The sequence below is a fragment of the Anser cygnoides genome, chromosome Z (assembly GCF_040182565.1).
Source record: "Anser cygnoides isolate HZ-2024a breed goose chromosome Z, Taihu_goose_T2T_genome, whole genome shotgun sequence".
NCBI classification, from domain to species: domain Eukaryota; kingdom Metazoa; phylum Chordata; class Aves; order Anseriformes; family Anatidae; genus Anser; species Anser cygnoides.
The window spans coordinates 80,240,635-80,263,622 of record NC_089912.1 but is presented as its reverse complement, the minus strand read 5'-3'; the positions used below and the strand labels follow the sequence as shown (position 1 = coordinate 80,263,622).

The 22,988-nt window shown below is 44.9% G+C and overlaps 1 protein-coding gene across 5 annotated transcripts in view; it reads right to left on the bottom strand.

Annotated features, from left to right (window-relative positions):
• Nucleotides 1-3,811: 3,811 nt before the first annotated feature.
• Nucleotides 3,812-22,988, bottom strand: part of ENC1 (ectodermal-neural cortex 1) — a 41,283-nt gene continuing 22,106 nt past the window's right edge. For 3 of the 5 annotated variants that reach the window (XM_048049875.2, XM_048049873.2, XM_048049876.2), the window contains 2 exons: nt 10,649-12,461; nt 3,812-6,973 (listed from right to left, as the gene is read on the bottom strand). In XM_048049875.2, the coding sequence (XP_047905832.1) occupies nt 10,680-12,449 (1,770 nt within the window). In that variant the 5' untranslated portion in view covers nt 12,450-12,461 and the 3' untranslated portion in view covers nt 3,812-6,973; nt 10,649-10,679. Of the gene's footprint in view, nt 6,974-10,648; nt 12,462-16,606; nt 16,878-17,025; nt 17,301-22,988 lie in introns of those variants that run through there. The other 2 variants (XM_048049871.2, XM_048049877.2) reach the window with 2 other exon arrangements.

Below are 22,988 nucleotides of genomic sequence, written 5' to 3'. Positions count from 1 at the left end.
AGTGAGGACTAAGCTGGTGTGGAAATGAACACCTTGACAATATTCTGCCTGCACAGGCACACATTTTCCAGCCCATTCACTAACTTTTGCTTATTCTGCCACTTTCCACAGGCCAAGCCAGGCTGTCCCAGCCAGCAGTTTGCCCCAGAAGAAAATCTGTACTGCATGAGGCCTTTTGCAGTGATTGCCAGGCTTTGAACTACTCTTTAAAGTACTTGTGAGGCAAGGCGGTTCTACTTTGGGATCTGAAAAGAAAATGTAATGCTTTTTAAAGTCAGACCTACATATTTCTTTCTTTTGCTCAGTACCTCTCAACACTGCAGAGCAGGATAACACCTTGATTCAACTGCTGCTGAGAGTGCTCTAAACATGTCTGCTTTCTATCAGCTCTCTTTAGCTAAACAGTAACCTTCTTCCTGGAAGAGCTATTGTTCCTTACAGGAGACCACTATCTAAAACACCAGACCACTTATCTTTACCTTGTGGCAAGCCCCCTCTATTTCTGTTAGCCCTGGGAGACAACATCCCTGTAAATAATTTAAACACTTCACAAGCCAGTTGATCAGCAACATGAATACAAATGCAGGTTGCCACAGCCGGTCTTATACAGCAGCCTGAAATGCTGTGAAATATCTGAAATATCTGCAGATATGTAAAGTATTAGTTTGTATTTGTGACCCTGGCTTATATAAATGTTCAGTTGCAATTGAATAGCACAACCAACCATAAACTTTGCCTCTGGATCAGAGCATGGGATGTGACTGAAAAATTTGGCACAGCAATTACAAAATGTCAAATGAACTTCATTTCATCTACACAAGCATGAAGTATTTTACTAAACGTCTGATAACGTAAGAGTAGGATTAGGAGGGGTCCTGGCAGAAATTCCTATGGCTTTGCCTCCTTCACCGCTCCCCATCGCTTCAGAGATAAAGATGATGGTTTCCAGGGTAACTGGATGGACACACACAAAAAAGGACGCATTGTCTAATTTGGTTTTCTGAGACTGTCAGAGGACTGCTTGGCCAGAAGCATAGCCTAAAAATGATTATAAAAGAGATTTGTAGTTTATTTAATCACACATTTTAATTCTCAGTCATTGCCTTATGCACTTTTTCAGTCTTAAGGGTGATTCTCATATTCAAATGCACAGTTTCTAACACGTACGAATACTTCAAAATTCATGGGCCATTATTAAAGGCACACACAGGGCAGATGGTCCTGTTGTGTATGTGCATATGTTATCCACTGAGGGAGCTTGTATTTTGTTTCATGCCATGCCTATGTACAAATGTAAGGATTTGAATAAACTGTACATTTCTCTATGATATTTATGCGTCTTCCTGTATGGTTCATGCACATATACATGCTCATGATAGGCCAGCTTATCATCACAGGTCACTGCCTCTTAGAGGTGTAAGGGCAGAAATGAAAGCTGTGCCAGTAGAGCTAGGCATTGGTGGTCCATTAAAGCAAAGAGCCGTAACTTTGTCTCATTTGGTATTTGCTAGTTGAGGATAAGGACGCGGATATATGTTCTTGCTTGGACACTTAAGGTGTCTCTTTGTGACAAGTTTTCACTCCATTTTCATTTTTGGAAATCAGAATGAGAAGACACTGTGCCTGGTGCCACAAAGCCCGCAGGGTACTCCCATCTCCTGCCTTCAGGAGCACAAACTGTTCTTCACACACTCACGGGTGGCTGTGCTCTCTCCTCCTGGCACTTCTGATGACACAACATTTGGAGGAGCAGCATGTCTCCACCTCTCCTGGACCCGTTTTTCCCTTAACATGATGCCACCCGGATGCGCTGGCCATGACTGCGGCAATGTATTAAACCATGCTCAGGAACATTCCCAGGCACTGGAACACCATCACCTGCCTGCTAAGTGCTTGAATGACCCCCAGCATGTTTCTGGCCCATGCAAACTTGCACTCCTGAGCTTTCTGAGTAGATTTCGGGAGCCAGAGCGCTCCAGCAGCCACCTGAGCCACTGCCAGCATGAGGGGCTGCTGGAAGAGCTGTGGGCTGCTGCACACCAGCCAGCCCTGGGCCAGAGACTGATGCCAGGCACAGCCAGCACAGACAGGGCCTTTGGGGCTTGTCCAGGTCAGGGCTGACCATCCAGGTGTGCCTGATGGAGCCTTGCGCAGTGCTGGTAGATTGATACCTTTCTGCTCACTCAAGACTTTTATTGTCCGTACTCATCATGCCCTGCAGGTGCTGATGCCCTGCAGGTGTCTAGTTTCCAGATTATCAGCTATATTTCAAATTTAAATGCAAATTATCTGTTTCAAATTCTCACCATACGTATTGGATGTCCAGTGTGAGTCTTCTCCATTCAGAACCAAGCAAAGGGAGTTTGAAACCACGGTGGTATGAAAGCTCCCCAGGAAGGACCCACACACCCTAAAATGACACCAGCGAGTCAGGGCACATCAGTCTGTTCATGCCCAAGGCTGCTTAGCCCAGACCCTGGCAAAATGTAAATCCAAAAAATGCACAGTTTATTGTCCAGCAAAGAGCTTCCAATGAACACAGTAATCAATGTAACTTTTCCCTATTCCGTGAGATGGCTGATTTCTTCCAATACCCTTCGTATCTCAAGATTCCCTAAGGCAAGCATCCACTCCCCCAGCCAAGACTGATTGTGGATACCTCAAACACAGGGAAAGTGAGCAGTGCCTAGGCCTTGTAAGCCACTTAGTATTGTGATCCTGACTTTTTGGTGATGAAAAACACCCTGAAGAATTCTGTGACTTTCAGGGGGTAGCTACAGGAATTTTGATATAAATAAAATTAGAAGATTTCAGAAAAGTTAATTCCTGCAGAAAGCTATACTTCCTGCTACTTCTTTACCTTTCTTTACATATGCTGAATAAGCACAGCAAGTTTACTTTCAGGGCCAGAATCCAGGCCATACAGGCTGATGACAGCAACTGAAGCACCAGTGTCTTCTTTGCTCTGCGCTGTGGCCTGTGGAGGCCTCCTTTTCTTTTTCCTTCTTTAGGGCTGTAGAAGGAAAGGAACTGGAGAGCAGGTAGCGGGGGGGGGGGGGGGGGGGGGGGGGGGGGGGGGGGGGATAAAAAAGCAGGTAAGAAAGGTCTTGCCCCTTCACACCAAAGCAATGTACTGGAGAAAAACCCTCTTCTAGGCAGGAAAGCAGGCCGGTAGTTAGCAGACCTGAGGAACTGAACTTCCAGGGTACGTTATTACAGTAAAATGTTATTTTAGATCTGGACAAAGGTAAGGGACATCTTATGGCCAGAGAGGTGCCAAGCCAACATAGAAGATCAATAGCATAAATATATATATATATAAAAAACATGTAAATGAGCTTAATAGATCAAAGACTTTGGTTCTGTGTGTATATTATATATAACAACTGGAATGTTTTATACACAGCCAGCATATTTTTTTTCCTGGCAAATAATTACGAAGGATTCGAGATCCTTAATACTGCTTCCAAGTCATATCAAGCACTAGCCGAACTGTACAGCAAGCACCAGCAAACTTGCATTTCCTGTTCTTAAATATTTTGAGGCTCTCGGAGGTTTAGCTGCTGAACTTTGAGATACAGATCATAGTAACAGCAGCAGAACAGAACAAAGGGAGGGGAAATGCAACTGAAGCAGAAGCTTAAACCAAAGCAGTAAACTGCATGTTGTTGACGTCCTTTTATTAAGAGGACATGAAAAGAACATTATAATGGATTCAAAACATTGGGGGATGGAGAGGAAAGGGGGGCGTGAGGGGAAGGGGGAAGAGACAACACTTTAAACAAGTCATAGAATCATACTTCCATGGAGAGAAAATCTCAAATAATTTATTGACCTTCAGTTTCACATTGTGAAAAAAAAAATGCAAGTTTTACAAAACCTTAAGACATAGTAGCAAACAAAAAGACACAACATAAACATTTTACTTCTTCACTTGTACAGTTTTCTTTTAGTACATGAACCACATCTTCAATAGCCAGGAAAGGGAACATTATTCTGCTCTAATCACTCTTATTCAGACAGGTGTCAGACCTAGAGAAAAGGGGCTGCACAATTATACCAGAAGAGGAAGGCTGTCCTTTGTTACATGTTTCTACAGCAACCAGCCTGCAAAATAAGAGGAACCTTCTCGTCTTATGCCAAGGTTTTTGTGTGCACTCCGCTGTGAACTGCACTCACTTCAAAGCGCGGGGTGTTCAGCAGGACGGGAACGGTCCAGCAGCCAGCCAGGATTCCCACACCAGTTCAGAGCAAGAGCCCAGCGTATTTATTCCCTGCAGAGCCAGAGGCCCACCCTGGCTCCAGCTTCCTTCAGCCTACACACAGGAATTAGTATCGAGGGCTTGAAAGCAGACCACAACTTTGGAAACAGCTGCAGAAAACTCATCCTGCTTTCAGAAGCTGCACGGTGCCACGGAGCATCTGTGCTACAAGCTAAGCAGAGAGGTGCAGGGCAGCTCCACGTCTGTACTCTAATCAGTTTGACGGGGAAAAACAGGTCTTGAACCTGTACGCCCTTATTCAAGGAAGGGGGCCCTGGGGGACCTGGTTCTTCACTTCCTTGTATCTCATGTAGTCACTAGCACCCGGGGAGAGGACATGCAAAACACGGGATGTCTGATGTGATAGCTCACTTTGCACTCGCGGGAGCAACCCACAAGATGCGAGGCACCAGCAGTTCAAGCCTTCAGCAGGGCAACCTGTGCAAGCTAAGATGGATACAGAGGGAAGATCTACCCTACATAAGATGTTTTCCTATTGCTTGAAAGCCAGCTAGGAGAAAGGAACCAATGATGGGCAGAGGGAGGTTGTGGGTTTACACGCTTTTTTATTCTATCATTTCAACAAACCAATTTAACCAGAGGAACTATAACTGTTTGCATCTAGCTGGGCCTCACCCTTAAAAAAAAAAAAAAAAAAAAAGCTGCTAATGCCTTTGCTAATTTATATTGTCTCAGTATTCACAGAACTCCAAGTACTCTATTTCTGAAATGTAAGGGTCTACTCCAAACACCAAGTCAAACTTAAGGCAGCACAGAGAAACTTCCAGTGACCAGTGTAACTACTTTCAGATGACAAAGCTTTCACAACTACAGCTACATCACTGTCACACAGAGAAAGGCAAGCATCACCAATGTGACTATTTTTGTTTTGCATGCACGCATGCAGCTGTTTACTTATAATGCAGCACACACCAACCATGTTACTGAATGTGCCAGTTAAGTTGGGCTCCAGAAACATTTAGAAAAAAACACGGTACAATACATGCTTCATAACAGAATCTGGCAAAGAAAGCACCTGTGAAAAATAAGCTTCTGAAGTCCAGAAGGAAAAGAGTAGGTTTGTGTCTATCTCAAGAGCAGACAGAAAAAAAAATATATTTAAAGGTAAAAGTTTAGTTTCTCAGGACTGTACCTGATGCTCCTGAGCAACCAAGTGTTTACATACATACCTGACTATGGAAAATAAAAGGCAGAAGAGTCTGAGGGTTGTTTTTAAGACTAGGAGTTTTGAAATTCATTTTCTATCCCCATGAGAGTTTTGCTAAAGCACTTGGGTCTTTCACACCTGCCCACTCAGATGATCATCTGAAATCCAAGTTGATGAGGCAATCTGGTCAGTGCAAAATTGCTGCTCTTTTTTCCTTATTTTTTTATTTAAAAAAAAAAAAAAGACTTCATCACTAAGACATCTTGAGGTTTTTTGCTTTTATTCTTGAATCAGCCACACTCCACTTACTCAGGTTGATGTGGCTAATATTGAAAGTATCCCCTTTGCTAATCCAATAAATAAATAAATAACTTTGGACAACAACTTCACCTGGGCTTGGTATCCAGAAGCTATTCCACAGTATTTGCGTTGCAATCAGGTAGCTGCACAAAGAGAGAGCTGCAAGTGATTTTGGCTATTTCCAGATTAGAAATTGAAAGGCATGACCAGCAAACGGCACGTAGCAAGGACACCATCTACAAGACACACCGCAAGCAACCTGGGGAGCTGGTGGCCTGAGAAAGTGACCTCCATGGCTTCTTCCTTTAGTATGGGTGTAATTTAAGATCCTGCCTTGTAATCCTTCCATTTCCGACCAGGAAGCCACCTCTCCCTCCCTCCCTCTCTCCCACCTCCAACCATTACCCAGCAGTTTTCTTTCTTTGTGCAGCAGAGCAAGTCAGCGATCACAAAATGTGCAAAACATACGACAATTCACACAAGCCCTTAACATGAAGACAATTGCAGGCATTGTTTCAGCATGCAAGCACAGAACAATAAATAACTATATCTACAACAAGTAACATAACAGGAATGGGACAGTCTGAATTACTTATAAATACAGGGAGGAAAGGGAACAATGAGCATTTGGGGGATGTCACTTTTGTTCGCCACTGTTGCAAGAACATTTCACCACTGTGTTCTTCCTTATCTAGTGGGAGGTCGCTCGCTGCACGTTGCAGCATGGGGTCCAGGAGATGCTGTAGGCGCTGCCCACAGACCAGCACACTCCAGCAAGCGGAGTTCTCCAGCCGTACCGCTGTCTCTTCACCCACAGCGGCATCGCACTGCTTCAGACCTGGCCTGCTTCCCCTGCAGCTGGAGCTGGCACTTCAAGCCGTCACAAAGGGAGGTGACAACCATTTCAAATTTCACATACAAACAGCGGAGTCCACGGAAATCAAGAGTTGTGTGCTGCACAGCTCAGAGAAGTCCTGTCTCTTTTGAAGGACTGATTAATAGTGGCATTAATCCACAATTACTAGCACAAGGACCAGATCAGAGGTTCATTCATTCATACTTAAACCACGTGCTGAAGCACTGAAGACAGTTTTTTCCTCCCATTCCTTCATGTCTAGGTTAGGTAATTTACAAGGTGCAGATGATTTTCTTCAAATGCAAGAGGCGCTGAACGATTCTTCTTCATTAAAACCATTTCTCCAGATCTGAGGTTCCAATTCTCTTCTCCAAATAATGGAGTAAACTAAAAGCATGGGGACAAAGAGAGAGAGAGATTGAGAGGAGGCTTAAAAGGTTTTGCTGAGACAATGTACCATAAGGTTTTTGTTAGATGTCAAAGAAAATCTAAAAGCTAGGCTTAGGACACAATCCAGTTGATGGGCTTCCCCGCCCCCTGCCACCTTAGTGTTCATGTGTAATAGCCAACTACTGATAAATAAACCAGCCATGACACAATTATTTAGGGTCAGATTCTGCCTTATTAGACCTACTTAGCAAACCATCCCACTGACCCCCAGAAAGGGGTCAGTTAATTTTTTGGCTATAAATCCAGCCATTGGAAAGCTAAATCAAACTGGCCTAATGCTGCTTCACACGATGGGCTCTGCGTCCTGCATACTTTAACATTTCCATGTTACCCCAGGATTAACACTTCAGCGTCCAGGGTCTGTGGATTTGTTTTAAGTGAAATAAGCTTGTGCATTTCTCTTCTACAGAAGCTCAGCTGCACACAAAGCTTTTCTGTCACTGGGCCACAGCAAACCTGGCTGGAATAAAGCAGAAGGAGAGGTGAAGGTGTCTCACCCCAATGCCTCCTTTTTACCATGAAGAACTCTGAATTGAATTTATTCACTGTATAGAAAGGGTCATATTAATCCCCCTACTTAAAACAATTCTGCTATTCATTACAGCAGAAATCTGCTTCATCTCTTTTCACACAGCAACGCACCATGCATCAATAATTCTATCCTGGAGTCTTTTATAAAAATTGATTGTTCAATGAAAAATTCAGCCTTTGGATGCTGAGATTGTGCTTTCCTTTTTCACTTTGAAGCCATATTAAAATGCCAGCTTCCAAACCATCATCAGCTCGTTAACAGTCATTTCTGACAGCACTGCTAGCATTTTCAGAGTCAAATCCTCCATCGCTACAATGCAAAGAAGCCCCAGTGAACTCACAGTTCATTTCAACGTACCAAATCTCTCAAGCTGTTATGTTTAAGGCACAAAAGGGAACACTTACAGGAAACATAGCAGCCCATGTAACAACCCCAAGAATCATGCCTTTTTGCAGTTTGGGGCTTGAAACAGACTATCTTTATTACATCAAAAAAAAAAAAAAAGAAAAAAGTCTCTGCATTTAGTGTTGATTAGTGCTTTCTAGACTTTCTTCAAGGTAACATGTCATTCTTCCCATTGAAACACACACACAAACACTGAAGCTAAAACAACCTTTCCTGTTATGGGATGAACTTTATACATATATATATATATATATATATATATATATAAAATGATTCAGAAACAAAGAAAAAATATCCCCAACCTACTCAAAAGCCCCAAGTTTGAGGAAAGGGACAAAGCAGACTAAAGTCTTCCTAAAAGCTGTCAGACTGGGGCCACACAGCGCCATGAAAACAGAGGGTAATCAGAAGTAATTTCCTTTTTGTCCCTCCCACCCACTGACAAAGCAGCAGGAGTCAGTGGAGGAAAAAAAAAAAAAGAAAAAAACTACTTGCTGGATGAGCACACAGAATTGGAGAGATTTCAGTCTGCAGTTGCATTCATTCAGTTATCTTGTGTGTTAGTGAAGCTAAAGTAATGGCTTTTAACAAGATATTGCAAAGCAAATGAAAGCTTTTTGCACCGCTATATTCTGAGGACGTGCTTTCAAAATAAAACACGCCATCTCATGCACTGTAAATGTTAGAACAATTAAGTCAGTCTCTGAAGAATAAGTCAATATTTTTCTTGGCACAGACGTGAGTCCGGGCATACAATACTACTGTTCTGATAACACTGAGAACTGCTGGAAGTGAGTAGTAGTAGGAATTGACCAAGGATGTTGTTCCCAGGTAGCGGGGAAGCCACTGCACAGAAATCAAGCCTTCTGCCTGCTCTCCGTCAGGCGGTGCGGTTACCCCAGCACCTCGGATGTGGTGAGCCTCAATGGTTTGCCCTGCCTTCTCAAGACTAGGTCTGGGAAAAACAAAGGAGATAAAACAGCCCAATTTCACATGAGATTTCTGTGCTGACCTGCTGCTTCGCAGGCCTGTATTCTCTACTCAAAGCTCCCAGTCAGCTGAAAGACAACTGCAAGGCAAATCCTCAGTTTACCTGGAATATTACAGAGTGAAAGGGACTTCACAGCTACCATTAAATTCCTGAGTGTATTCTTTTATCTACACTGCTTCAAAGACATTTGGGCTTGACATTTATTGCAAGACTTGGGCAAAAGTCTCCAGCTGCAAAACTTAACAGGAAAAAAAAAAAAAAAAAACACACCACCGTGGTCTGAACCCAGGGAGTCTCTAAACATGAGCTGTTCTTCCTAATTTCTGGAGAACCTATTTCATTTGCACCTCTAGGTAACTTAGATGCAAATGCAAAACTCATGTAATTATTTCAGCTGCATTTATTTGTCTTGTACATTCTAACCAGCCTGCCTTCATGGTCCCATTGCACACAGTTCAAATCCAAAACCAAGTTACCACTCACAGGGCACACAGATTATTTAGGATTAAGAACGCCACTACGCTTCTTTGGTTGGCTGGTGGTAACTGCGATTCTGTCCTGAAGTCTCTCGGGGGGAGAAAAGCAATACATCAACACTAGCAGGAGTCTGCCAGATCTGTTGCAAAATACATGGACTAACAGTTCTGGAAAATGTCAGTAACATAATTTTATGTGATGCAACACTTGGAAGGATAAAAATTAGGAAAAGCGGGAAATAGTTGAAACAGGTAGCAGTCTACAACGAGAAAAAGTTTTAAAAGATGTTGGCAATATGTGTAGGTACCCAGATTTATTTATTTATTTAATGAATATTTTCTCCCTTCCTCCTAAAAATCAGAAATTTACAAGAACCAAACAAGCGAGGCCAAATAGAGACTTAACTTGTGAGAAGGCACAATGCTGAACTTGCATCTGGTAAGAGCTTGGCCCATTATGTATAATTAAATTGTTTTGGAACAGTGTGTGCTATAGACTGGTAATTATTTCAGCCAGCAATATTAATTATATGTCTTCCTGACACTACATCTAGTCCAACATATATGTCCATAAATATTTTGAAAAATATGTACTTTAAAGTGTATCAGTGGGCCAAATTCAACCTTAGTCCAGGCAGGTGCGACCTTGCTGTCTAGGTGAGACAGAAATCCAGGCCTGAAGTGCTCGTAAAACACCTTTCATGGATGTAAGTCAGCAAGTTTCCCCAAAGGGGAAAGCACGCTGCTTGCCTGGAAATGCAAGTGAATTCACTATCATGCTTCAGATCAGGATTTACAATCCCTGCTACTGGATATACAGCGACCTGGCTTGTGCAGTCAGGAAAATAGCACGGAACCCTTGCTTAGCATGCATTTGGTATTTAAATGCAGAGCGGGATTCAGGGTTCAAAAGATTCTCTGCATTTCCCCACTAGCACAGGATCTAGCAAAAATAACATTTTTCAACATCTAAATCATGCAGCAAAAGGCTCCATAAAGAGCAGTGGATGCAGAGAATGTAGCAAACTACTTGCAGCACCTGGCTTTGTCACAGCCTCAGTGTCTGGCTTACAGCAGCCCGTGAACGTATGTTCCTCATCGCTCCGGCTGCGCCCGTGGATTGCATATACTCACCCTCCCCAGAGCTGCGGCTGAAAAGCTTTGTGAAAAACATTATTACTGTGGAATTTAAAGGTGCTGTTTCTTACCTGATAATTTCTAATTGCAACACACACACAATTATGAGGGGAGGTGCTTCCACGTGCTGACAAACGCCGTGGGAATTAGCGAATAGGGCACGGTTGTTATGCTGTTCCATACGTCTAACGTGGGATCGTAGCAGTCCAACGTTTTGCATCGCTGAATGCCGAAGTAGCCTCCAACAACGTACAGCTTGTTTCCAGATGCCACTGCATGGCAGCTCATTCGCTTGGCTGTCACATCTCCCACCTTAGTCCACTGGTACGTCTCGCTGTTGAATTTGTAAGCGGAGCACGCAGAGAATTCGGTATCTCCACCCATAATAAAAATCTGGTTACCCAGAACAGCTGCAGCTGTGTAGCGCCAGGGCTGGGGGCAGGTGGCTGGTACTGTCCATCTGTTTTCACACTGATCATAGCACTGAACCTTGGGCAGCTTGTCGTGGCTAACACTGGTACCTCCGAAAGCAAACAGCTTAAGCTTCGCACTGACTACAGCTGCGTTGCTCACTCCCTCTCGCAGCGGGGCAACCATGGTCCATTTGTTGGTGACAGGGTCATATTGTTCGACTTGCTTTAAGGATACTGAAGGGGAAGCTGGAAGGCAACCCGTTGCTGCGGTGTGTCCTCCTACGACATACAAGCAGTGCTTCAGCTCGGCAGAGCCATGCCCAAACCGAGCTACCAGCATGGGAGCAGCCTTCGACCACTCCTCGTGAAGAGTGTCATACACCCACACATCTTTGGAGACTCCATTTTCTGATCCCCGTCCCCCAGTGATATACACTTTGCAGCCTATGGCACAAGCGCTGAACTCTTTCCGCGGACTCGGTATGTCAGCCTTCGGAATGATCTCCTTTGCCTTTTGGTCCACCAGGTACAGCTTGTCACACATAAAGGTTTGGCCACCCAAAAGAAAAAGCGAATGGCCAGTTTTACGGGGCCTGGCACACAGACTAGTGACTACTCCGTCATTCTGCAAGATCTTTAACTTGCATCGTATCGACTCTTCTACTATCTCTTTGCTTTTCCTTTGCTTGGTGATAAGTTCTTCCATTGCCACATTCTCCATGAGGTATATGGCTGGCAAGAGGGCCAGCCTCACCGTCTGCAAGAGCTCGGGCAGATAGCAGTGACGCTTACTCAGGTCGTAGTTGACCCAGTTGATAGCTGATTCATATACCAGCCTTTCATCTTCTGTTTCTAATTCTTCACTGGAAAGGAGCTGCACTACCATGTCTTTGGGCAGCTGGAGGAAGTCTTCGCTTTTACTAATACTCTGGAAGTTGCTAAGGCACATCCTCCAAGAGAGTTCATAAAGCTTGGTGCACTGGTGAGCATCTGACAGCAGCAGCATGCCGAGACAGTTGGTGGGATGTAGGTTTTTCTCCAGAAACTCTGCACAAGCATCCCTAATGTCCTGGAACTCCAGCATGTCGCCGGCCTCCAGCAGCGACTCCGCGTTCTCCTCGTTGATGATAACCCTGGAGGAATACGCATAGTCCAGAAGCAGCTCCAGGACTTCTGGGTGAATGGAGTTATGGAAGTTGACTTCACTGTCCTGGCTCTCTTTCAGCCCCCCACTGAACATTGCTTCAAAATAGCGGCTGCAAGCGGCCAGAACGGCTCTGTGGCAGGGGAATGACCTGTTTCCAGCATGGAGAAGTACATCTGTAAAGAGACGCTGTTGACGCAGAAGGTTCAGGTGAGTAAGGACACTATCAGCATAGGATGACTTGTGGAATAAGTATATGTTTATGGAGCCAGTACTGGCCCTAGATTTGCGATTTTCATGCATGCTGACTGACATTTTCTTCTACACCTACAAACAAACAAACAAAAAAATTAATACGATTAATGAGACAAATAATTTCATTGTTCAAAATCAAAAAGCGTATCTATTATTTACTATAAGATGGGAAAAAGCCCTAATTTATAGATGAGTGGTCAGAGAATTGCATCTACCTTTGGCATGTGTTTATTTTTTGTTAGATGAGTTTCATAAATGACATACTCCAAATTTGTTGCCCAAGAGCAGGTTTATCTTGGGAAACCTGATCTCCAACTTTCATAGCAATATAGTGTAAGCATGTAAGTCGGAGGAGAAAGAAAAGGAACCAGGACTGATTTTCTCACCCTTCCCCAGCCGAGACCAGCTGATTCATTACATATGTACACATGCACATGCTTGAAACATTCTCCTGTACTGAATCATAGCAGGAAGAGCTACCAGACAGAATACCTAAGGAATGTCAAAAGCTGTATGGGGAACAAAAAAACTACTAATCCCATTAGGAAGCTTCGCTTCGGTATAACGATTCCATATGCAAGAGCAGAGAATGAAAAAGGGTAACCTTAAAAGGAAAACCTAGCAAGGATCATAGGTTTAAACTTGCAAAACCCTTAAAAAAATATATTATGATTGTATTTCAGAGATTACATCTTGAACTCCGACAGCAGCTGCCTGCTGTAGTGATACAGCATTTATGTGGCCAGAGTCAGCAAAAAGACGTGTTTTCATTGCCAGCTGAAGCCACTGAGGCATCGCCGTGATGGAGCTACTTTAAGATTAAGAGTCGGGTACTCAGAGCACAAGCCATTGACAGCTGCTGGTTACTTTTGAGGTGTGGAGGAGACATAAAACACAAGGCATACCCCATACTGTTCTACTCCTCACTAACACAGTGCTGTTCAGTCTCTCTCTGGAGATGAGTATTCCTGTTATCTGCCATGATATGTAGGCTTACGTGTGATTAAAGGAGCAAGATTCCAGATTTAATTAAGAGTTGAGCCAAAACAGAGAGGAGTACATGGAAACGGAGGAATACTGGCAACCATTAAAAGACAATGGCCAAAAAGCCACAGTGCAAATAAGAGATGAAGCATATGGAGCCCAGTGCAAGCTATGGCTGTGATTGCTACTGTAATCGTCTCACTTCTCTCTGCAGAGGAAGCTTGGAGAAAGAAGAAAACCAGACTTCCCTAATAACTATGATATTCTTATGCTCAGAGTCTCTTTTACTGCACTTTCAAATAAGGAATGGGGCGAGAGCCTACCTGGGAAGCTCCCAGTGCTCAAAGTCAGAGCATGACCCGGGGCTGCCTGTGGAGGTGTTTAACGTGGATACACTTCCCTCTCTCACAGACTCAAACATTTTTATATTCCTGAGGATGTTTAAGCAGTACAGTACTGTACAACTCTATTCCTGCATTTCACACTTACAGATGACACAAGAGGTTGAAAACCCTCAAAAAACTTTACTAAATACATTTGTTTTTCTAGGTTCAGATGACCAGAACCTTCAACAAAATCAACACCATAGATGATTCATTTGGCCAACAGACTCTATTTCAGAATATCCTGTTCGTGCATATGGAATATACACACACTCTTCAACAAATGCAGATTAGATGCAGCATAGTCAGCACCATCCTCCTCCCTAAATAATATACAGAATAATCAATTTGTCAGATACAACAGCAAGTTTTTGATATACCTTTCACTTCAGTCACAGGGAAAAAAAATGAACCACCCTCAAGCCAACACCAATTAAGAAACAAAGAGACACCTTACTGCAAAACTACCATAACCCATTTCCTTTAATCCGCAAAACGACTTCCCTGGTGCAGTTTAACTGGGATTGAAAAGAGCAAGCAATACAGCTCAGTAAACAGTACTCAATCCAAACTCCTCCAAAACTGCAAGGAACACTTCCCATCAGAGCCACATGGCAGAGTATCTGGCTCACTCTACCATGCAAAAGTTTGGAAAGGTGTTTTAAAACAATGTTCCCTAGACCAGCCTATGCAATGCATTAACACTCAGCACAGAACAACTTAGGGAGGATGGCACAACCTCACAGCACAAATCCTTTTAAAAGAAAAATGAAATCATCTTTAATGCAATTGTATTAACTGGCAGAGAGTCTGACAAATAAAGACTGAGATGCCATTCAAGGATCCTGAGCACTAATCTTGGGCTAAAATTACTCACTTAATCTATAGCCAAAAAGATTACACTGACCATACCCTCTCAGGTTGAAACCTGCTGGAACTGAAGGATTACAGAAAGGGTCATGGCTCGAAACATTAGCACACAAACTGTGGGGAGACACAGATGGGAAGGGGAACCCTTCACCAGCAAAGAATCCCCTGCAAGTTTTTAGAACTTCCACAGACTTTACCTTTTTAAATGCCACCACCATGCAATGCACAGCATTTCCTAGATCTCTGCAGTTTGGCTTTCCTCACTCTGAGGAACTAATCCTGCAAGGTCTCCTTTGCCAGGGAGCAGAACGGGAGCTAAACACCTACTGATCAGAGACAATAGCGTTGCCAGGATCTGAAGACTGAAGATGCTCACTGCCCCCTTCCTCTCTCTCCCAGTTAAGTGATTGTGTAGACACCACAGCCTAAGCGTGCCACGATCTCTACAGCATGCCAGGAAACACGATTCTCCTCCTGTACCCCTATATGCTGGAGGAACTCAGAGTACACTGAAAACTTTCTTATACCATGCACACAGGGCTCAGAAACAGGGCTAGTAAAGTTCACGTCAAAGGCTGCAAACCCAGGCGTTCAGGTCTTTCACGGGGCTCTGCACTCCTGCAAGCACCAGTTGTGAAGGATCGCTCAGAATGAGCCCACAACCACAACAAAATAGATGCAAACTTAAAAAACCCACCCTGCAGCTAAGCACACGTTGGAGGCTAGTGAGCTACAGACCGTATGCAGAGGGGAGGAACAGATCACTGCGCGTTTCCCAAGCCCACCCACAGCCACAGTAACAAACCCTACTTTTAAAAAACAGCGAGATACGCTCTCAAACTGCTCCTGAGAAAGGCATTCAGCATTTCACCCCACTAAAACAGAAGACTGTGTCTTTCAGCGAGCGATGTCATGTCTTATGAACCACTTGCCCCTTTCACATACCCTGGTCTTTAACTGTGCCAGTAACATCGCTTTTATCATCACAATGTCATCTATTGAGAAGAATTCAAAGTATGCCAATTCACATTTAAGATAAGCTAACATATTTCCCCAAACAGAACAAAGATACATATCTATACGCATCTCTTTCCTCCGCTGTGGTTGCTGAGATTAGCTCACACATGGACTAGTCAAACACCCTTAAAGGCAATTATCACAATTTACTGACAAGCAGGGTTTCTGTACGCGTCCTTTAGCAGGTTCTAACAATTAGCTTGGTCCAGAATCTCACTAGAATATTAGACGGCATAAATGACATCTCTGATTTCTCTATTTGCTGCTGGAAATTATGCAAGCCTCAAATTCTTCAGCGGAGGTAATTTACAGTCAGTGAGCAAATGTTCATCTTGAATAAAATGAGTCAACTCCCTTCAGGCAACTTTTCCTTAGAAATAATAATATTTGTATGTAAAAGACAAGAAGTGGTCAGCAAATTACAGATATAGATTTTATCTAGGAACAGAGGTTCAACCAAGACTTTGATTTATAATTACACTTCAACAGGCTACTTGTCACAGCAGCCCAGTAGTAAACACTACTTTAAGGCTAAACAACAGACTCCCTGCCCTACTTCTTTGGAGCTCTGCAGCATGCAGCTCTCAGCCTAAATCAAGTGTGAAAATAGGTATTTTCAAATTACTGACACAGCCACGGTGCAGAGTCATTTTACTACGACCCTGTAATTACTTGGGGCTGGTTGAATTTTGTGCAGGATCAGTGAAGCGGCTGGAGGGGAGGCGGTCTGCTGTACGTCCCATTGATTTAACCGGTCCTGCTTTCAGCCGCTAACCCCGCAGCGCTGCCACCAGCCCCGCAGAGCCGAACCCTGATCCTGCCCCAGCTCCTCCAGGAGGACCTTGGCGGCTTCCTGGGACCTGCAGCGAGACGGAAAGCAGAGCACGCTGCTCCCGCAAGGAATGCAGCGCTGCTCACCGCACGCAGACAAAGAAACCCGGCTCCGGATTCCCCGCAGCTCACCCGGTCGCGATGCCCAAGCGACTCCCCCTCTGAAACCAAAACTTCAGGTTTCCTCCCCAGAAACAGCGCGAGGAGCCCGGCCGCCTTGCGCTGTCCTTTACCGAGCCACCACCACGTGCAAAACTTTCTGCTCGGGGGCAGGCGGAGCCGCTCCGCAGCCAGCCCCGCGGCTCACGGTCCTTCCCCACCGCCGCCGGGCGGTGCCGCGACCCCCGGCAGGGCTCCCCGGGGACGGCGGAGACCCCCGGTGCCCGACACCGGCCCATCACCGGCATCCCGGGGACAGGCCGTGCCCGGGGCGCAGCGCGGCCGCGGAGCCCCCTACCCCAATCCCCCCGTCCCGGAGCGGTGCGGAGCGGTGCGGAGCCCTCCCGCCTCCCTTCCGCGGCCGCGCAACAGGTCGCCGGGCACCGACTTACAGCGGCGGCGGCTCCGCGGCGTCCCCTGTGCCTCCGCGGCCGGCGCAGCGCCGCGCATGGGAGGGCAGCGGGGCGCGGAGGGGCGCGGAGGGGCGGCCGGGCGGGCTGCGCTGCCGGGCGGAGGTGGTGCCGCCGGAGGGAGGCGGGCCGAGGAGGGAAGGAGGGGAGAAGGACGGGAAGGAGAAGGAGGAAAAAAGAAGAAAGGGGCGGCCGCTGCTGCTTCTGCTGCTGCTGCTGCTGCTGCTGGCACCGCCGGGCCGCGGCTCTGCCCCGGCGGCGGAGCGGGGAAGGGGTATATGGGCGGGGGGCGGGCGGACAGCGCATGCAAAGTGGCTGGGTGACACCCGGGGGAGGGACGTGGGGAAAGCGGGCGGCAGCACCACCGCCAGCACCGCCAGCACCAACACCAGCAGCAGCAGCAGCGCTGTCACGTAAGCCCGCATCCCGCATGGGGCGGCGGGGAAAGGCGCGGGGCTCCCGCGGGTCCCGCAGCGGCCGAGGGGGAGCGCTCCGCTCGGCAGACCGGGAAAATAACCGGGCGGGGTGTGGGACGAGAAGCCGGGCTCCCGATGTGCGCGGAGCCCCGCGGAGGATGCGCGGAGCCCGGCGCCGAAGGGTCCCGAGGGCTGCGAGCGCCGCGCTGCCCCTCGCCCCGCCGGGCCCTGCACCGCGCCGCCTGGAAGCTGGAGCCTGGCTCTAATTATTTGCCGATTAACCAAGTACGAGAAAAAAGGCTCTTGTGCAAAAAGGCCGATTTCGGAAATAAACATCTTCTAGCGGTGTTTACACAGTGGTGTTGTGCAGCTCTCAACAACAACAAAATTAAAAATGCAGGACACCCTTCCACACATTGTGAACAATGCTGATTTACCATTTGCTAACACAACTTACAGCAACAGCATTAGTCTAAAGAGCCTTCAAGGAAGATAAGCGCAGTTATTTGCACCCACCAGCAGGAAACTCCTAGCTGTACGTAACAGTCTGGAGAATTCATTTGTTCCTCATAAAGATATGTCACCTACATCTCTCCTGTTGGAAAGAAGCCCTGTAAGCAATTCACCAACTTGCAGGCGGTTACTTGTATTCCTGCTGCTGGACTCCAAAGACTGCAGATAAGCATGCACTCAGCGTATAGCGGGACACATCTGAAATTCCAGAGGGCCAGGGGATGTATGCAAGCACAGAGAGCATGGCTAAGCAGAGAGCAGACGAAAGAGTAATTTGTTTCATAGGGTACTTCTTTTTACAGTACTGTTTGATTATGACATTAAGAACTGGAGCTTGCAAGGTCTGAAAATGTTGCGTATCACTATGTAATAAAGTGTATTTCAAAGCTATCTAGGTGTGAGAAGCTCTTGGAAACTGTAAATGACCCTACACAAGGAGTACTCATGGACTCCGTGCTCACTCGAGTCAAGCAGGTCCAGTGGATTTTGAATTAGTCTGTGAATGTTTGACCTTTCTTGCACCATGGATTGTCCATATCACGAGTCTGGGTTCTTCCTTTCATCATAACATTTCCCATAAAATATTTTGATCCTGTTTTCTCCCAGTTTTCCCCAGCAAAGCCTGCAGGGATTCCACCCAAATCCTGCCCTAGTAGTGCTAATTCCACTATGGTGAATTCTCCATAGTCTGGTATCAGAAAGTCAGATTTTATCATCCAATACAACAAAAAAACAAGGGATGCATCACTTCCTGCAGTGTCAGATCTGTTCTCCTCCCTTCAAACAGGCACACGATCACCATGAGTGAAAAACAGAAATGGCAACATTACTGATCTATTGCTCAGCGACAACATCTGTGCCATAGGACTGATTTTGCTCATCATGATGAGGAACGGTCAGTGAAAAATGAAGTCTGTAGAGAGGACAACATACAAGGCTTACACAGCTGCTCACAGCTCACATACTTGAGCAATACTCTGGGTGACTAGAATGAGTTAGTAATCCTGTAACAGAGGGACCAGATGAAGTACTGGTCTTCCTTGTCCTCCATAAAACAAGGAACCTGTTGAAGTTAATCAGGGCAGAATAATTGGATGAGGCAAGACATCATCTGTTGGGGAAACAGCTACACGGCCAGACAGCCCCTTCTGCATGCATGTAAGTCAGTGCACATGCACTGTGTGAAACAGGGCTGCTGGTGGGAGCAGAAAGAGGAGGAGAACAAAAAGTAACCCTGTAGTCCTCTGCCAGTTCCACACCTGAAAGGCTTACAGGCCACAACAGTGGTTCTCCTGACTGTCTTTCCACGAGCTCCTTTTCATACCAGGTGACAAAGAGCATCCATACCACCTCTGCTCCTCCCTGCACAGGGGTTAACACCAGGCAGCTCTGGTTGTAAATGCAGCTTAAAGCACATTTATAACAAGAATGCTTGCCTGGTTAGCATGGGAGAAATGCTCAACAAATTAACCAGGTCCAAAGCAAATCTTTGGCCCAGTTTAAATTGGTCTAAGTCAGGTCACATTTAAACATGGTTCCGGTTGAGCCAGTTTGTAGATGGGCCAATCTGTATTTTGACACCGCTGAAAACAACGTTGGCCTAGCCTATCCCAGGACATAGTTTAACATGCCCACTGGACTAGTTTAAACATGTTTCTCCCAGTATTTGTATGCCACGATCTTTGAAGTGTTGCTAAATATCATGATTTTATCACAAATCACAATATAACTGGCATTTTTCTCAAAGCCTCAGCTTCTAGAGTCATGTGAAATTGATAATCTCTTAGGGTTTGCATTTATTTATTTATTTGTTTTAATAAAAAAGATTTAACAATGACTATGTGGAGTGGAAGTGTGGCCTTCAAAAACAGAAGGCGTACAAAACCCCAAATATTTTCTGTTTTAATCTCTGGAATTTTAAGTGCCATGTTTGACTCCAAAACAATTGGGGTAGCAAAAACTTCTTTGTTCAGCTCAAATCCAGCTTGCTATGCTTAGAAGCACTGCTGGTTTAACTAAATGAGTTTCACCTCACACTTTATTTAAATTGGCTTGGCTTCTGTGTTGAGACAAGTTCTTGGATTCTTGAATGTATAGCAAACTTTATAATATGGCTTTATTGACACTTAAAAGTTTTGCAGGCATGCCTTTGTAGCTAAAACATCTTCCAGACTACCCTAGCCACACCAGCAAGAGTTCTAACGCAGACAGAGCTCTACCAGCAAAATAATACATTTACCAGTGCAGCCTATTACTTTCAGGAGATCGAAATTTTTGTTTTGTTTTGTTAGTATCAGCTGCATCTACACTAGCAGGGTTTGCCAGTACAGCTATCTTGGCAACCCTTTTAAATGCAAACAAGCTGTATGCGCCCGCAGCACAGACTGAGATCTCATTTTTAATGCTATTAAACAGCTGTGTCTTGGGCTTTTGCCTTGTTAGACTATTTTAACCACATTATTTTGTTCAACTGCTAAATAAACAGCATGGGGTTAAATGTATTAGTGTAATTTATCTTCATTCCTTCCTAATTTACACTTCGAATGAATTAATTAGAATGATCTAATTAACACTGTACAATAGCAGTACCAGTGCCAGAGATCTCTCAGGGGGATGTGGCCAGGAACACCCCTCAGTGACCCACACCTGCTTTTCTTATCATTTGTCTTTGATGAGCTTCTCCAGCCTGGCCTGGAAACAGAGGTTTGGTTGATACAGCCCAACGTGGCATTGTGCTTGCTTAGTCCCAGAGACTATCTGAAGTGTCTGACGTGAGGTCAACATCCAACAATTCTTAGCAGCAATTATGCCAGCTTTTCCATTCGTTTTGAGAGGAGAAATCCTTCTTTGCCTTGTTCTCCTCACTTCTCTGTATGCTGCTTTCTTCTAAAGGATTACATTCAGACCATCCCTTAGATGTCATTCCTCCATGGCATGGCAGCTCAGCGTGAAAAGAAAACGTCTACTGCTGTCTAGAAACTAGCACCGCTAAGGGGCAAATTTTTGTGTATATGACATGTAACTGCTACTCTCCAAAACAATTATACTGCCTTGCGGTGACAAATGGTTGTAAGGTGTGAGTCCCTTCTCTCTTGGAAAGAATATGAACACCAGAACATTTGTAGACAGTGAGCTATGGCATTATATAATGTATAAGAGAGAGGACACGTCAGGTCTTGGTTTCGATTTAAAAGTAAGTATGTTTTGCACAAAATGTTTTCATAAAGGGTCATTGTGACTTTCAAATAATGTTATAGATGTGGATAATGTGTGGACTGGGTGAAAACTACAAAGATTTTTAAGATTTCTTAATCCTTAGCAGAAACCCTGGGAAAAGTCTTACTGTTGCAGCTAGTCCAGAATTCACAACTCTGTGCTATTCCAGCAGTACGTATATACAGAATATCACTATTGAGAGAAAATATGTCTTAGGCTATGAGGAAAAGCCTTCCAGTTCAGCTTTTTGTAAAGTCCCTTTATGCATCTCATCATTTTCCAGTTCTTATTGCTCTCTAGATACCCCCAAAAGAGTCTCTGCTACCTAACTTTTATATTTTGTCTACTCCGTATTGCCTGTGCTCTCTCTTAGCAAGAAAAATCACTCTTGGTCAGTGAAGACAACAGTGATAATGACCCACTTTTGACCGAGTTGGATTAGCAAGGGGTCCCAATTATTTCTGGTATGCAAGCTACTTCCCACAGACATGTGGCCTAGAGCAGGACTGGGAGTACCGCTGCAAAGAGAGGTTGATGCCACTTCTGTCACCACTTGTGACATTCAGCATCATCACTGTCACATTCAGCAAAAGTCTTAGCGTCTTATCCATACATTCAGGAGATTTCTGTGCATATCCTTGCTGCCTATTCCCCCCTCTGCACAGTGAATCCACGTAGGTAGGTAGTTCCTCGCTTCCTTTCAGGAGCTATCTCCGGTCTCAGTGCAGACTCCAGGCTTGCAGCAGCCTCCCTCTGCTTCTCTCTTCCTAAGTAGCAGTGGCCCCCAGTGGTGACAGCTACGCCGGCTTCCCATTTCTGGTTATTCCAGTCTGTACTGAACAGCCTCCATGCTCTAACAGGAACGTGGCCTAAGGACTAGCGAGTTCCCCACATCTTCCAGTTCTGCTGGGACTACGGGCCAGTTCCTTCGCATCCCTTCCAACCCCTACACGCCTAAACTTGGAAACAACCAGTGCTGATCAGTCTCTGAGAACGTGGCTGTTTCTTACATTATCCGTTAAAATGTTTAGGCTTTTAGAAGGGACTAGGTGATTCAAACAGAGAACAGTGTGTCATCGAGGGAAACCCCTAAACGACTGAGTATTTTACTTGTTTTCACCTTTTACACTAGCATTAAAAGCAGGAAGACAATGAATACATTTGGCTTTGTAAGGACAGCAGTACACATCTAAGCAGCTATGCTTACATTCCTAAGTAGCAGTACACATTGAAATACAAGGTATTTAAGGTCTTTTAATACTTGAGGACCATTTAAGGTCTTTTATTCAAGGTATGTAAGGATAAGGACTATTGACTTCATACGGAAATACATATATTTTTGGTGCTGAAACTTTTAGTCACTGAAGTTTGAAAACACAGACATCTGTGCATCCAAAAATTTACGTTTTAGCTTGGGGACTTGTTACACCGTTCCCCTCACTTACATACTATTTTGCCTGAAAATTAGAAGGGAACGCTCTCTTGAACTCTTCAGGCCTGCTGAACTGTCGAGCCAGATACTGACAGACAGCACCAAAACAAACAAACAAACAAAAACAGACAATGCATAGAAGCCGAATGCTTTCTGTCACAAATTTAGGAAAGAGTTTCAGCCTTTGTCAGGTAGGTAAGAGAAAGCATGAGAGAAGAAAACTTTTTACTTCTTCTCTTTCTCAGTCCCTAGGAGACATTAAGCTAAACCGTCCTTATGGATATGTAAATAGATTAGAACTTTGGGTAGAAGCTCAGGTTGCTCAACCTATGTATCACTGCTGCTAGCATCCACTGTACCAAATCAAA